The sequence below is a fragment of the Egretta garzetta genome, unplaced genomic scaffold, assembly GCF_000687185.1.
Source record: "Egretta garzetta isolate BGI_Z169 unplaced genomic scaffold, ASM68718v1 scaffold420, whole genome shotgun sequence".
NCBI classification, from domain to species: Eukaryota; Metazoa; Chordata; class Aves; order Pelecaniformes; family Ardeidae; genus Egretta; species Egretta garzetta.
In genome coordinates this window covers 71973-89271 of record NW_009258386.1, presented here as the reverse complement: position 1 = coordinate 89271, position 17299 = coordinate 71973, and the positions used below count along the sequence as shown (strand labels likewise).

The 17299-nt window shown below is 40.0% G+C and overlaps 1 protein-coding gene across 1 annotated transcript in view; it reads left to right on the top strand.

Moving 5' to 3' along the window:
• Positions 1–5394: 5394 nt before the first annotated feature.
• Positions 5395–17299, top strand: part of ANO6 (anoctamin 6) — a 58487-nt gene continuing 46582 nt past the window's right edge. Inside the window, exons 1-2 of the mRNA XM_009642279.2 lie at positions 5395–5506; positions 12278–12354. Of these exons, the coding sequence (XP_009640574.1) occupies positions 5395–5506; positions 12278–12354 (189 nt within the window). The remainder of the gene's footprint in view (positions 5507–12277; positions 12355–17299) is intronic.

Sequence of the window (17299 nt, the reverse complement as noted above, 5' to 3'; positions counted from 1 at the left end):
TCCAAAGGAATGCACTGCATTTTTCCTTCCTTCTGTTGTAAGAGGACTGTAATGACCGTTGAGATCTTACCTCCTTCTACTTCCAGGTTCTCAAAGTCCAGGGAAAAATGTTTGTGATCACTCTGGAGTTTGTTTTCATTGCCTTCATATTTTCCAGACGTGTTTGCGTGTAAGTTTCTTGAGTTGGTATTTTCACATGCATCTATTTATTTTTCTTTTAGTTTTATAGTGGGCTTTTCAGTGCCAGGCAGAGAGAGCATATTCTTATTTTCCAACAGTCTGCCCACATTACTGTTACTAGAAAGCTGTGTGCACACATGCATCCTTCTTGTTAATGCCTCATTTCCCAGAAAGTAATTTAGAAACCTCCTTGTCTTCAAAGCCACAGCTGTTTGGCCCGGAGCTGTCAGACCTTGCCCAGCTGTAGTTGCTGGGCATCATGAACTGAATTGTCAGCAGAATCCAGAACTTTTTATTCATAGTGATTGCAATAAGCTAAAACACAGACTGCTGGGTTGTTTTTTTTTCTATCATGGTACTGAATTTACAGTAATTACATTATTCTGAACTGACTTTTAAAACTTAATAAATTTGAAATGTGAGCTGCTAAGGACAAGTGCCCATAGTTATTATGATTACTTTTCTTACAGTGCTTTTTGAAATTACTCATCAGCAGCGCAGAGTGTTCCTACACATGGACCACTAATCAAATTGTCTGATTAGGTGAAATTCTAGACTTTCAGCAAAGTTTCCTCATGCTAAATTGCAGTAATAATTGTTCGGTCACTTCTGCTCAAGGGAATCTCTCAAATGCTTCAGAAATAATTTAATTTCTAAACTGACTGTATAATTAAATAATACAGTATAGCCAGCAGTAATCATTCTCCATATTTAAATGTAAATATTACCGGCTACCAACAGGAGCCATAGCATCCCTAATTGGCTGTGGCTAATTATATATTATGTCTAAAAAATGTTAACATTAAGGTTGTGAAGTCCAACACTCAGAAGCTGGGCAATGTCAGCATTAATATTGCCCAGGCAACTTCAGTTTTCCTGGCATTTCTTTGCACGCATGTTACAGTTTTTAATTACAGGATCATACTGTTCTTTTTTTTCCTCTTAAGTCCACTGCCTCGTTCAGTAAACTGGTAGTAATTGCAGATTTCTTTTTATCTTCTTCATTAAGAGCATGGCTCCAAGCCTTGTTTAATTCAGATTACACAAGCCTTGCACAGCATACACTTTCATTCCTTTCCTCCTCCGTGTTTCTACGGTGCTTTTACTCCATCTGAGCACTATATCCAAGAGGGATGTGAGTGTCAGGTTGCCCAACTCCCTTCCTAGGCTGAGCTGGAGTTTCAGGAAGCCAGGCCTCTGTGACAGGAATGCAGGCTGCCGAAGCGATAAGAAGTGGGGAATGTAAAACACTTCTGAATGGGTTGTGCCAAGACAAGGCGCTGAAGAGAGAGACCCGCGTCCCTCAGGGAGGCCTCCCTAGAACAATTCTACCAGAGGGCCACAAGAAAATAATTCATTTTCAAACACTTTTGTACAATTGGGTGTTAACACCATTCTAGGTTTATGGCTAATAAACTGTGTTTCATAAAAAGTTGTCCAAAAAATGCTTACAAATCACAAATGCTTTGGGACTGATTTTTTCAGAAATAAGAGCATTTCCCAATCTTGCTATTCCAAGTGCTGACAAATACCCAGATCTGCTGTAAAAGTGCTGAGCTTCGTGGCTGTAACAGCCTGGGCAGTGAGCTTGAAAACTCTGCTGTGGAAAGCTGGGCAACACTTTGTTCAAGCAGCTTGCTCAGCATCATGTGTACCAGATGCCAAAGCTGGGGCTTACACCACTTCTTCAAGGCTGAACGCAAATTCTGTGACAATCAGAAGATCTTTCTTCCTTTCAATGTTCCTGCAGGGTCTATATCCTGCCCATCTTTTGCAAAAGCAAGTTAAAGGTCTAGATGGACAATTCCTCCTTCTTAACCAAACCTGGACTCATCTTCATTGTAACCCCATCTTGTATACAAATGGAGGTGGGGTCCTGAAGAAAAAGGAGTAACAATTTGGGCTTTATAATGAAAAGTTACTTACTTCCTTTGCTTTAAAATCCACCAGCATCTCCTGGGCTAGATCAAGTGTTACCACTGTGCACCTTTTACCTTTTATGTAGTAAGAACAACTTCTGAAGTGGGAAGACCAGGATCCAATGGTCTTGAAGAAGACCTTTGTCTTCTTTCAAATAAGCATCAGTGATGACAGACAGTCTTGAACCAACACTATTGCAATGTTTGTGAGTTTGGAGTCCTACTGATCTGCTCACTTGCCACATTTGGCTATAAATTTTTATTTTTTTAAGAGCCCTGAAAACCAGATTCTACTGTGTAGAGCAGTATCAACCCAAGTGGAATGACTGAAGTCAGTGCTTTGATTTACAGGTCGTAACAAGCAGTAACCTGTATACCGTTTTAATTCATGTTTTGAATTTTTATTTCAAAGGCTTTCTAAGAGAAAGAGGTATCTCTTGCTGATTGACAGAGAAGCTAAGGTGGTAAACCAGTTGTGTTCTGCTGAACAATGACATTGCTGAGGGCACCAAGAGGGGCTACACCCGGCCTGGTCCCTGGTGACCCCCAGGGGAAATGCCCCCTCTGCGGGACAGTGAGGTGGGAGGCTCCTGTTAGCCCGGGGCTGTGCAGCCACAGTTTTGGTTTGTGTTTCTGGACCTGAACGTTTGGGTGGTTTAGGTGCCTGGATCCTTCCTTTAATTCCATTCATTTCAGTGGGTGTATAGCTCAATGCCCACTAACTCTGTTTTTACTGTGTTGTTGAATGACTTCTTTCTTATCTACCAGATAATAACTATTTACTCTGAATTTGTAATTAGATACATTTTGTTAATAAGTAGAACTAATTAACCATGGAGAAAAACAACATGCAGAAATGTTTATTAGCTATCTTAAATATGCTGTATACATAAGAAGAAAGTACCTTTATAAAACATTTTGCATTTAAAATAATTTATTAATCAAGGGAAACATTAACTGTAGTTAATAAAATTGATGGATTGCTTAATGAAATTGATGGATTGCTTCAGGTCACTAATGGCCATACGCTGTGTTTGATATAATTTGGCATGAAAACTGTCAATCTGCTTGGGCACTTTTGAATGGCTCAGCAGAAATTTATCTGTAACTTTATATGCCTAACACCTTCTGTCCTAATGCTCTTTGGGTTTTTAGAATTAGTGGATTGTACTCCCTGCCACCTGGATTATATTCGCTGCAAGAATAAAAACAACAGCCTGTTCTTCTTGATCCCTTGTTCAGATTTAAACAGATTGTTCCAAGTAAAGAAAATTTTCTCTCAGAACCTACTAACAAAACTAAAAATCAGAGTTGTCTGTAAGCTGGTTCTGGACTCGGTGACCCAGCAGATCCCTTAGGTCTTATGTTCTTAATGGGACTGAGGTAGTTACTTTTCTTAACCCGAGAAACTAAGAACTTGCATTTTTGACAACAAGAATGACGATGTTTGCACTATTGTTAAAAATGAAAGAAATAAAGTATGTATGCGTGTGTGCTTCAGTATGTAACAACGTGACATATTTTGAATCAATAATGAAACAGGGTTATTTGACAGTCAACATTACAGCAGTTTTATACCTGATTCCATATATAATTAAAAAAAAGCAGCCCTTAATTGAAAAATTTAAGGCTCATTTGTTGCATCATTTTAATATATTTAAATTGCTTACTAGATTATAAGAAGGTATATGTGGAGAAGAGAGAATAATTCAAGTCCATATTCCAACCTGAGATTAAGGCTTGAAAAGATTATCAGTCTGAAGCCTGCTGGCTTAATCAGTTTATTCCATTATTATATACTCTGACAAAGCTAACTAGCTATTTGACATGTATACATGCGGTGTACAAATATTGTTTATTGTTTAAAACTATAGCAGGTAGGTGTGTTAATATGTTTCAAAACCAAAAATTGTTTCGATATCTATATGTTGCCTATTGACAGATGACAGCCAAAATAATTCTTTCTGACAGCCATCTTAGGCTGAAGGTGGGTAAATTGTTTAGCTTCAGAAAAAGCATTTAGAATTAGAATAGTCTAATTAGAATAGTCTAATTAGCAGCTGAATTTCTGCGGTGATTTACAGTCAGCTGGTGTCTGCTATGCAGACTGGATGCAGACAGGTTGGTTCTGGCGTGCGTTGCAGCAGTGCAAACCAGGAGCCAGCATCTGCATTTCTGCAGATTACTCTGGATTCACACAGAATTGTAACGAAAAAGTCATTAGCCCAGTGTTTGTTTTCGGAACTGAAGTTGGGGCTAGTCCAGGTCTCATTGAAATGATTTAGGATTTTTGCCATGGGTTTTGGGCAAGTATCCCACTTTGAGCTCTGGACACCTAAGAACTGTTTGACAATTTGGTTACTGAGCGCCTTAAACCATCCAACTCAGTGCCTCTTAAATATTTAGGGACTGCTATCGGCAGAATCATTTCCACAAAGTCTAATTTCTTGTTCTGTAAATGCCTGCTAATTACTTTGTTATTTTTGGTGAGCTACCCTGACTCTGAGCTGGCCGTTGCAGGGCATGGGGCGTTAGACTAACCATACTCTGTATTATATTCTCAGCTGAATGTTTTCCTGTTTAGGGTTAGTCATGAAAGGGTATTTATTTTTGAAAGTCATACCACATGTTCCCAATCCTTTGTTTGCACAGCTGTAAGAGAAGATAACTTAGTGGAAATAATAGTCTTTCAAACAAGAAAGAATCATCTTCCAAGACGGCCATTTCACTTCCTTTGTGATCCCGTGGCATCTATAGCTTCATATTGGGTATGCTTGGGCATCTGAAATTAAAATCAATGGGGTTTTTATTACATGGCATAGATTAGGTTGTGGCTTGACAATACCTGCAGATCTGCTCTGTGTGAGTGCACAAAGGGTGTAATTTATTGACAGCTTGGAAAGCCATTTTGGCATTCCTAATTGTCAGCGGTTGCCCCACATGCTGTAAGACCGCAGGCGATCGTAAGAAGAGAGCGAGACTGACACAGAAAGCAGCTGTACTGATCTCCTATTAACTATAAACCACAGGCTATAAAATATAGTTTGTTATAAAAATAATTAAATTTCACTTCAAGTATGTAACTTTTTGAAATGGGAAGAATATTGGGTTTAGTAGAATGTATTCTTCAAAGAAGGTCTACAGGTATAAAATAAAACTAATTTGAACACATTCCAGTAAAATAACTGAACTTAAATGAACTGCTACTAGGTGCAAGCCAGTAGTATTTTGGTGGAATGAGGTGAAACCATTGATAATTTGTGATCATAATGGCTGCCCTCGTAAGTGAGCGGGGATGAGACTGTATCCCAAAGAGGAGCTAGTCTGGAAAAGTTACTTCAACTCAGACAGACCTTTAACCATCAAAAAAATCCTGATAATAATGTCTCCACCTAGCAAGGAGCAAGGTAAAACAGTCAGACCTACATTTTGGAAGGATAATCTAACACATTCTTTTCTTAACTCGTGTTTATTCATTTACTCTGTGAAGTGAAAGAAATTAAGTTAACATATCATCCTAGCTAAGGAGGATTTGATGGGGTTTTTTTGTTTAAAATCATTTAGGTGATTAAATGAAACTATTTTGTATGCATCTTGATATATAAGGATCAAGACCATCAAGGATATTTTACAGTTAAAACTGATTTTTTTAACAGAGGAAGTAGCTCAAGGAAGTTAATAACCTTGATTAATTTTGTTTTAGAGCTATGGATCTCATTTTCTCTTTCTTTGATTCACAGATTTGAAAAGGGACATACATATTCCTGCTTTTTCAACTCCTAAATAGTTTCTTAGCTCCAAGAATACTCGTATACAATGAACCAAGCATATGAAATAAACAACAATAAAGAAATATTCTTCATCAGCAGAAGAGATTGTGGCTGTCAAAAAACAGTATATCAGTCCAACAGTTTCTGTTTCCAGAAAAAATCGACTTGTGCAATGGTTTTACTTCAGATTTCAGCAAGTATTACATATGACTTGAATAGTTTACATGTAACTGAAAAAGATATTTGTTCTATGATCAGCCCTTGAAACAGGTTGTGATGTGTTCTGATAGGTTTCTTTTAGTAATAACTATTAGATTAAATTTTTTATTTTATAAATACATATATAATTAATATATTAATTTTATACATATATCATTAATATATTAATATACAGAGAATCTGATACAAATTAACAGGAAGGAAAACAGGTTTTTTGTCGTGTCTAAATAACATATATTCAAACTTTTCTTTGTTCATAGCCCCAGAACTTGTACTCATGTTTATACCAATAACTTTACTTTCTGGGTGAGTGTTAAGAGTTGGAAAAGAAAAATCCTTGCTCAGTAGGGAAACTCCTTTGTATTGTAAGTTCTCTGCCTTTTTGATCTTCTGGGGCATTTAGAACAACATGGCGTAAATTTGTCCTCCTCTTCCCCCTGTTTTGTCCTCAAAAGACAGGACAGAATCTTATATGTCAGTACCATAATTTTATTATTTTTGGACCAAGAGACAGAGGGCTGGACATTCTTAAGGAAGCTGCCATGTACATAAAGTCCTTTGTAGGACAGTAACCTTGCTGCTGTCCCCAGCTGGTATTCAGGAATTACTCCGGATCTTTAGACTGATTAATCTGAAAATTATGCTCTCCTCTCTTTATTATTTCCTCAGTTTTGATACAGACAGTGATTGCCATTTCCTCACATGGTACCCTGTCTTGGATGTGTCAATACTCACCCTTTTTGAGAAGATGAATCTCTGAGACATTAGTTTTATTCCAGGCAGCAGTAGTTTGTTCATTTTTATGAAAAAAAGTGGAAGTAATTTGACTTGATTAGATGTCGGGCTTCAAAGTAGTTTTCATTCATTCCAGGACTCAGTTCATATCAAGTATTTTACCTTGTGCTTCCTTGTGGCTTCTGAGAAGTACCTGCGAGGTGGGGCTTTTTGCTTGGTTGCCTCTTGGGTGCCGTGCGTGATGGTATCACAAAACCGGTCTTCTGATAGCCTGACTGCAGCCTGCCAAGATGAGGAGACCCTACCACAATGCTGGTCTGTTCTCTGAGGAGCTGTGTGGTGCAGGATCTTAGAAAGATCTTAGAAAGCACTATCTGGGCCAAGCCCCACCGTCTTTGGATCTTCTTGTTTATCCCAGCAGATGGGGACAATCTGACTCTGTCCAGTACTCTGAGCCTCATGGTGGTAAACCTGATAGGATCTTTTAACCTGATTTTCATTAGGACAAATAGACTTTAGTAATGACTATTTTTTTCTGTTCTAATGTGTCAAACAAACATTTCAGGGAATGTTTCGATTCAGATAAAAATTGCATGTAAATATTTCCTGATGTTTTCCAGTCAATGAAATATTTTGTTACTATGTTAATTTTCTCCACAATCTATTTGGGTCTAAAAGATCTAAGTGTGTCTATGTTTTTACATCTTTATATGCAGTGAAGGTTGTTGTCGAAGGCACGGCTACACGAGGGCAGCGCTGTGAGCTAAGCTAGAGCGTGGGTTTAAAGCACGCCGTCTGTCCAGCATTCTCTTTCAGTAAATGGCTGCTACCCTTTCCTCCATGCTTTCCACCTGCAGCTGCTGTGGGACAGCATTGTGCGTGCCACCAGGTAACGCAGAGATGTTGATGTGCCCCAGCACTGCCATCTGGCTTTGCAGCAACTCGTTTTCTGTAGCTGTACTGTAAACTTTCCCATTTATGGAGGAGATACCCTATGCAGCAGACCGAGGGGCCAAGCAGATCTTCTTGAGCACATCAGGTTTGGACTTAGGAGAGCACAATATTCTATCAATTTGTTTTCCCCCTGTAAGAACAGGATTTGGGACTTACACTTTTTAAAACTTCTGTGGCAGACAGTCAGTGCTCTTACATTATACCCCGAAGGAAGCGAGGGGTGATGCGGTATCTATAGCAAAGCAGCAATGCCTGGGGACCCTGGGGGATCCCAGAGATCACTTCCTGGCTTTACATTCAAGATTGCTCATGAGGTACCATGTTCAGTGCCAGGGCTGAGATCTTGTCCTTTGCAATGCCTCACAGGTCTGTTGAGGGAACTGAGGTGCCAGTTATTCTGGGTTTGGTGTTGCAAAACCTTTTTGGTTTCTCAGAATAATTCTGTGCCTATTAATTTGGCTTATGTAGGTGCTTTACAGGCTTAAAGAGTGCTGCTGCCCTTTTTCACCTTTGATTATTTCCATTAGAGAGGAAATCAATGATAGCCAAGAATTTCTTTGGCACAAAAAGTTTGGCAACTTCAGGCATGTTTGGCAATGTCCTTGCTTATAGAGCCAAGCCCAGTGGTCTTTTCAGACATCAGCTTATCCAATATCTTTGCGGTTTTCTTGTCATTAATGTTTTTTTGGACAGCATCTTTCTTTTCATTTCTGGATACTGCATTTTTTCCATTCTCAGGCCTCTTAATTTTCAGTCTCAAAAAGACTGTTTCATCCCTACTGCATGTGCTTTGGGCAGCTTCTATTATATCACTATTCAGACTCCAAGGAAAGTTTTAATTCTTCTTTATCCCAAAGGGAGAGCAGCTTCCATGCCTATTGGGTTGCCACAACCTCTCACCTCTGCCATAACAATAGGTAGAAATTGCTATTAGTGATGTTCATGAAAGCCTTTAAAAATTGACTTATTCAATAGGAAGATCATTGAACTTCCAAAACCATTCACTGTCAACATCAGTTAACTGATGGAAAGACTAGACATTTTGCATTAGTTCTCAACGTGTTTTAGGACCTTTATTCAATCCAGTCAGAAAAGTTGGCTGACCTGTGAGAAAGCAAAGCCATGGAGAAAACTCATAAGACATCACTGGTAGAATCAGCAGCAGGATTCATCTCCCCTGGCCTGGCCCAAAGTGTGGGATGTACACAGGTTATAAAGCAGCAGCATGGGATTAACATAGACTTCTTAATACTTGTGTATAAGCCTATTTGAGGTAAGGGGTGAAATACCGACAGTGCAATTCAGTGTCCTGGGTTGCAGAATGCCCTCTGGGCAGCTGGAAATGCCACGGATATATTGGCAGCTCAGATACCACCGAGACATTCTCATAAAGTAGCATGCACAGATTCAGTACTCAAAATTTTTACAGCAGCATCTTTTGTAAGGACTAGATCAAAGACCAGCTGGTATCACTGAGCAGGAACTCAAAATCTGTGATTACAATTCAAAGAAATTTGATAAAATATTCTGACAATAGCATATGTTGCCAGGATTGCTTGAAGGTAGAACTGAATGTATCAGTCGATTAAAACCAGAGCATGCCAACACAAATCCAGTAGTTTTCTTTGCCCCCTTATACCTTCTTTGCTTTACTTGACTCAGTGGTAGAACATAAGCATCTACGTTTGATGTGCTCTGACCCAAACATTAACAGGAGTAATAATGCCTCTGAAGAAGAAAGAGGTAAGCAGGAATATTATTTTAATATAAAATCTCAGTGCAGTAGTCTTTTTTGGCCATAACTATGAAAACACTATGGCCAGACTTACACTCAGAGGAAACTGGGTCTGGAAAGGACCTCAAAAGCTCATCCAGGCCATCCTCCTAAGGTTCATGCCTCATTCAATTTGGCCTAGATTGTTCCAGCTTATTTAATTAATCTGCGCTGAAGCTTCTCTGATGTTGAAGACCTCACATGACCTCACCTGCCTCCCCAGACAGTCTCTTCTGCTGTTCTCCCTGTTAGAAAGTTTTTCCTAATGCCAGCCCCAAACTTTTGTGCTGAAATTTTGTTTCTTCTCCACCATACTTCAAACTGACTTTAATGCTGGAGGGGAAGTGGGAGAAATACATGAAGTGATGTTGTGGGTAGGAAAAGCACTTTGTGTGGGTGCAGCTTTTTCTGGCAAAGCTGAGCTTTTGCAGGTACCATTTCTGTCTCTGAAATACTGAAAGGGTCTCTTCCAGCTAAAAACTGCATGAATTGACACAGCTGTCCTTGCAAACCACTGCTAGAACAAATCTGACCTAAGTACACATTCAGGTAGTGTCAAGGCTCTGTATTTTTGGCTTCACACAAACATTAATCTGTATTTAATTTGAGAGAATTCTGAGCTGATGTCCCAGAAGAACTGAGAGTGTCAGGTCCCTTTTGCATGAGTCCTTTCATTGGATCAATGGCCCAGGGACTGCATTGAGTGGTATTTCAAACTAAAATGTGTTAAGATTATAAATATTGATTAAACAGTAAAGTGTGCATGACACTTACCGTATCATGGGAAAGATATGCTGGCCAGACACACTGAGGCAGAAGCAAATTGTAGTCATATAATTCTTTACAGAGGATGTTCCTGTCCAGCCCCAGATCCGTCAGGATTTAGAACTGAAGTTATCCTTCTTGCTGTGAATGCCATGTGTCTCTTCAGTTCTGGCTGAAAGGATTTCTGGACATCACTGACGAGGGCTGTGTAGTTGCACATTGTGAGGACTTAGCAAAAAGCCCATTTCAACTCATGATTCTCATTACTGCAGTTCAGTGGCTGGCAGAAGTCTTTGTGTCTGTGTTCGCATCTGCTTGTTTTGTGTAATGGCACAGAGTTTCAGAGCAGATCTTTATATTTCAAAGCAAGATGCTTATATTTCTTCTTCACCCTGCCCATTATATGTGGGCAGAAACATTCCCTCTTCTGTGGGCTTTCAGAAGCACTTTGTATCTGGATAGCTTTGTGTCCAGATAGAGAATAAAGAATGCCCTAAGGAATGTAGGGTGATGCCCATTACACTGACATCAAGGTTATGTATTTGCCCTTCTCACACTAGTCTGAGCTGAACCCATTAAAATAGAACGAAGTGCATATGCAGCAATCGTGCAGTAGCTGCTGAGATATGCTCATGTTTTCTGAGTCCTCATATTATGGCCTCAGCATGTGATGATTGTGTGCTGCACTAGTCCATATTTTCCTGCTCTGTTTTTAAATGCTGCGAAACGTTTCTAAAGATGTTTTTGAGAGCTCGTGGACTTTGATTATTCAACTGGGCCAACCTTTGGGTTATGACTCAAATGTTTCTGAAGCGATGTTGATGGAAAAACTCATGGCCTTGCTTTTGTCTCCTCCCTGGAGTGTACACTATCACCACAGTAGAGATCTGGAAACTGACAGCTCAACATCTGGAACGAAGTCCCTACCAGACTCTGTGAAAGAGTATTTAAACCAGAGAATTCAACTGCTTAGAGGCCATGAGAGAATTCTGTTGATTTGCAAAGAGTGGTCTTGTTGTGCTCTGTTTCGAAGTGTTTTGACATAACTTCAGCTGGTATAAATGAGCATCATCAGTGAAAAAAAAAGCTTCTTAAAAATTCTTGAGAATTTGGCCACATATCAACGAAGTTTTTAAGCCAAAAAAAAAAAACCAAACCACCAGGCGTATCTTATGTTTGTCCTGGCATTGTAGCTAATGAGCGTGTAGCTCATTAGTTAGTACTATAGATTAGATTATTTTAGAGTTTAGAGGTTTTCTTTTAGTATTTTGGTATTTTTCGACCAGTTGAGGCTACCCTCTTCAGACAACACTGGCATTTAGGTCTTCGATATCCATGACCCTTTCCTCAGTGCAGGACCGACTTGGCTAAGACACTTCTCTATTTTAAGGATCTAAAAATAACACACGGGGTCCATCTGCCTGCCACGCATAGGCAGAAAGCAGCCTTCTCCCTTCAGCCACTTGATGTTTTCTTCAGCCTCTGGATGTTATCTGACTTCTTCTTAAGACCCAAAAATAATTGTTAAGAAACTAAAACCAATACCTCACCACTATTGTAGAGCTTCTGTAACTTATTTCCAGCAGCTTTATTCAGATGAATTTGTGTGTTATCCAGTGCTTGATCTGGTGGCCAGTTTCCCCAGTGTGCTTGATAATGGTGTCATGGAGTAGCACACTTCACAAGATCATTTTTATTTTATGCCATATTTTCAGGAAAGCAATTCAGTTTGCAGGTTGTTGGTTTTTAACTAGCATTGGGGAAATGGGTGAGGAGTCACAGGGGCATCAATCCACATTGAATTCGTAGGTATGTTATTAGGTTACGTGAAAATCATTCCTGTTATAGAGTCAATGTTACTTGACTGTAGCTTCTCCACAAACCGTTAATAAAATAAAATTTAAAAAACCACCTACCACACAAAATGCTAAAATGCTTTAATTTTTTATGTTTATTTTTAGTCTTGGAACTGAACCAGGTGATTATTCCCACTTATGGAACTGTGCCGGATCAGCAAAACCTTCATACTGCTGAATGGGTGGGTACTTCTTTAACTATGACTACCTCTAATTTTTTCTTGTGCAGATATGCAACAGTCAGTAGCTGTTCCAGAAGACTAGCATTCCTTTGCATTTGCAGCAAAGATGCAGTTCACCTGTGTGAGTGAATCTGAGTTGCTGTGTCTCTGTTTCCCTAAAGGTACCTGAAGTCACTGGCTCAGATGTGCAAGTGCAGGTTGACACAGGCACTGGACTCAATGACGAGTGACCCATCCTATAAGCTGATACACATACATACACCTCTATAGATATAATTTCGTACATGCATGTATAGGATTTCTGTGTGTATATTCAAGGATAAATAGTTATGAACACTCCCTACGTATAAATACACATACCCAGTAGATTCATATAGAATCTACCCATATAGATTCAGTTATTAATTGGCCTACATGTGAGTTCAGGGTTCATTTTTACAGAAAGCTTGGAGACACCAAGCAATTCCTTACTCCAATCAGAGACTGAAGTGGCAATAAGAAAAAAGACCTGGAGGTGTCCATTCCCTTTATCCAAAGTTCAAGTTCGCCAGCTCACCTAACGTTTTCTGCAGCTAACAAGGCTTCTGGCTCTAGCTCAAGATCCTCTGCCTCAGATCTCATTTATCCCTAAGGGCTGGCCAGCTGACCCCAACAAGCCCTGCCATGGCACATGCTTTGCCTACCTGATGCCCAAGTGGCACGCTGATAAGTTCCATTTTATTTTTTCCCCTAGGATGGTACAAGCATGGTCTGCAGTTGCACAAGAAGATAGCTATAACCTTGGATTTAAAAAAGTGTAAAATCATGTACTTATCCTAAAGCTAATAGAGCAACTCCATATAAATCATAAAAAAGCCTGTTTTGTGTTTTGTTACTCTAATAACAGAGGTTAGCTTCACTGGCTTTGGATGTGCATCAATTGTCTTTTCTAGTCAAACTACCTCTACAAGTGGATCAGTGTTACAGGAGAACAAGGTGTAAAGAAACAAGCTCAACAATGTCAAGAATTGCTCGTTGGACCAATTAATTTTGAGCACCGAAGAGCTTCATGACAGTTTTCACATAGAGAAATCATTCAAGAAAGTACTGTAATGGTGCCACCAAGTAATGCAAGCTGGGGCTGGTTCCCAGTCAGCCCTGTCCAAAGCACTGACATTTAAACGATCAGCTATTTACAAATAACAGAACCTGCCTGGGCGTTTCCTTATCACTGCCTACTCAATCCTACTCCAGGGATGACAGCCTGCTACCGCTGCTATCAGTTATGCCTTTAGCTTGCACGGAGGAGGCCTGTTATGACTGTGGAGGCCCAGGTCCTGCTGACTTCCCTGCCTATAAGGAAATAGGTTGTTTTCTTTATCTGACTAGGAGAACACGCAATTCCATGAAAAATGAGCTAAAAAGTTAAAAGATGCAAATCAAACATTCAAATTCAGGGGGCTGAATTAAGCCTGCCCTGCCTTATATGTAGATGTTATGAGTTGTTTAGATTATTTTTCGGCCTGACCACCAAGCTGAAAGCTATTTTGATTCATATCAAACTTAAATGGGAAACAGAATCATAAAAGAAAGAGACAAAGGATCTCTGTAGTAGTAGTGTGCTTTGAAAGCAGTGTAAATGAAGGGCTAGATTCCGTCTCCATTGCACCGAGGTGCACGAGAGCCTCGGGAAGTTGCTCTGGCAGCTTAGCTGGCAAAGTACTTGTTGTAGTTATGGGTTGGGGAAGGGTTGTTCCTGCCTCTGCTGTAGGAAACAAATACCCAGACTACCAGGAAATGAGATTCCTTCCAGGAGCTGGATACCTTCACCTCTCCTGCCCCTGCCTCAGCGTTTTGCGGGAAGGTGTTCTTCGTCTGAAGCTGCTTCAGATTCTGAAAAAAGAATCTGAACATTTTTTGGCATATGATGTGGAATCAAGAGCTTCCATTTCCCAACTGAGTGCCCTGACTAAGATGTTATAAAAATCCTTCTTGGACTCTCCTTGTGGTTCAATGAAAATTTTTTATATATTTATATGAAGTGAAATAGCATCAAACGAGCCAGAATGTCATATAACTTGTGGTTAGAACAGTGTCCTCCGAGCACTCTTGCTAGAATTTATTTTTATTTCTGCTGAAAATCAACTGTCAAAATCAATTTATATTTTTGGCTACTCATGTTTACCAGCAGTTGTAATTCCTGCTCAGTTTTAGCAGCATCTTTTCCGCACTGCTCCTTCCATGTCAGGTCCTGCTTCTTGGCCACTGGGCAGTTTCAGTGGGTTGGAGGGGCCAGAAAGATAAAATTGAGGTCTGCTGAGCCTGTCCATGAAACAGATGAGCTAGAAATGGAGACTGAATAGGAAGCCTAACCTTAAGTGATTGAATAGAAGGGAAGTACTGTGCCTGTTGTCTAAACTTAGGTCATGCTTTGCAGCTGGAAGTACTCTGGAAATTTGATTTGATTTTGCAACTCACCCTGGAGTAGCCACAACTGAGTAAGTTATTGGCTAATAGAAATGGTCCTGTTCTTCTCCTGGTGCTGTGTCTAATTAGAGGATCACATGCTAAGTTTGCCGCAAGGTCCCTGCCTCATTCAGCACAAGTGGGACATTAATCTCCCAAAAGCCCAAATTCTGCAAGGACGTTGTTTGTAGTACTTCAGCAAGGTGTAAACATGGCAGGAAATTGCAGGGAAAACACAAAGGTTCTTATGGCTACAGAAAGCGAGTGCAGTCCTGGATAATTGGATTTGATCCCTGCTTCTGCTCTAGGGTTTCTGTGCAAGACTTGCGAAGTCACAGCCAGCTTTTGTTTATTTCCTGAGTGTCGAAGCGGAACATCTGTGGCCCTGTTTGCATTGGTTCAAAATAGTCACATATGGACCTGAAAGTGAGCGTATGGCTCTCTGAAGAGAGGGAATTGCTGAGCTCTCTGGAAAGGTTGCACGGTCCTGGTGTCTCAAGCCAGAACTCCAAGTTTAGGAGACAGTCAACAGGTTTTGGTATTGGTCTCTAGATGCTGTATGTGACCACCATTAAAATGAGGGTTATACTGTTACTGGCTCTCCCGGGGGATCTTGTAAAATTAACTTTCTCAACATTTGTAGAACATTGAGATTCTATGAGGAGACTACCAGAGGGATAGCCAGGAAGAAATCCCTATTTTAAGCTTTCAGGCCACTTAGATGAGCTGTAACCAAAAGAGACATTGAATAGAGAAGATAATGAGTATTCTGTAACTACTACAAGGAGGGTAAGAATATGGCATGTGGCTGTGCAATTAAGTCATGTACCGTAAACAGTATGTACAAGGAAGACAAAACTGCATAGACAGCATTAACTCAGGACTTTTCCATCTCTCAGCTGTTTCGTTTTGCAGTCTTAACCTGCTTTATAGGCAGATAGTTTGAATTTGGATGTAACAGTAAGATTTTTTTTGAGAGTCCACATCTGTAGAGGGGAGGATAACTTCTTCAAATCGTCTACTACTGCTACCCCTCAATTTCTGCAGCGAGAAGTCTTCAGGGAAGTCCCGAAAGAGTGAATTTCCCAGCTCCTGCATCCCAAGAAAGATGGGAAGTGCTGAAAAGCAGGTTTTCAGCACAGTACTGTCTTCACCTTTCTTTAAAAGTAAGGCCATTTGGTCTCTCTCTAATCAGGAGTGACTGGAATTCCTTCGGCAGCCGGCAGCGACGTGACGCTCAGACAGGAAATCAAGTGGGTGTCTGGTCCAAACTTAGCTCCGGGGACAAGGCATCCCGATGCCTGGCCGGTTACCAACCGCTTTCTGCTGACAAAAATGTATGACTGTAATGACGCCCCGCATTTTTCTACTTTGTCTTTAGTCTCGGTTTATTTCAGTTTGTTACATATCAAAAATTTCTTTGCATGTTGAGGAAACGAAAAAAAAAACCAAACCCCAAACTTCTTCTGATTAAGTGTTTGCTAATAATCTCATTGTTGCTAAAAATAGAACTAAACCAGTCCCCTGTTGTTATTAGCAAATATGAGTCACAAGGAAAAATGCAAAAGGCACAACAGTTTTGTGGCCCTAGGGAGACAGACCAACATTAATATGCGGTAGGCAAATAAACTTACATCTTCCTGAAGTATCTTACATTATATATATATATATATATATTACCTCTTCCAGAAGTAGATGCTTGTGTAGGTCTTAATGTCAGAAAGTTGTCTCTGTTGGTCACTTAGAACATAAAGTAATAAAAGATCTCATTATATAGCTGTGATAGTGAGAAGAACTTTATATTTCTGTGACATTTTTCTCCAGGTGACCTCAAAGCACTTTACAAATAATTATGTTCCATGATATCCTGGTAATATAATTTGTTTCCTCTTTATTTACTTGATTTTAAGCTTCCCGAGGCCTGTAAGGAGAAATAACTGTTCTCCTAAACAGGCACTCTGAAATTTTCACCTACGTAAAACCCACAACTGAAGCGTAACCTGCAGGTCCCCCCCCAGGACTGTCACCATGCTCCAGCCAGAGGAATTTTTTGCAGGTGCCTGTCAGCAGAGGCGATGTTAGCCAGGCTCTGCCCTGCTCACTTGTTTCCCAGTACTGATTTATTCCCGGGCATGCTGCAGGAAGCTGTTTTTGAAGGATATCTGAAAATTATGTGAGGTTGCAGACAAGTAGTTTATCCCTCTGGTAATGATTACATTTTGGTGTTATTGACAGTCACACCGAAGGCTCATGCGGACAAAATAAAGCACTTTTATCCTTCCAGTTAGAGAAGTCACACCGAAGGCTCATGCGGACAAAATAAAGCACTTCTTTTAGCCTTCCAGTTAGAGAAGTCGTTCCTGCAGAATCTCTTGCTGTTTAAAAAAAATCATCTTACAATACTGTGCTTGTTTAGGGTGTAGTAAACAATAAATAACTGCAATTCCTGTGCACATATTTTTCTTCATGCTTGTCTCTGTGCTACCCTTCCCACCATTAT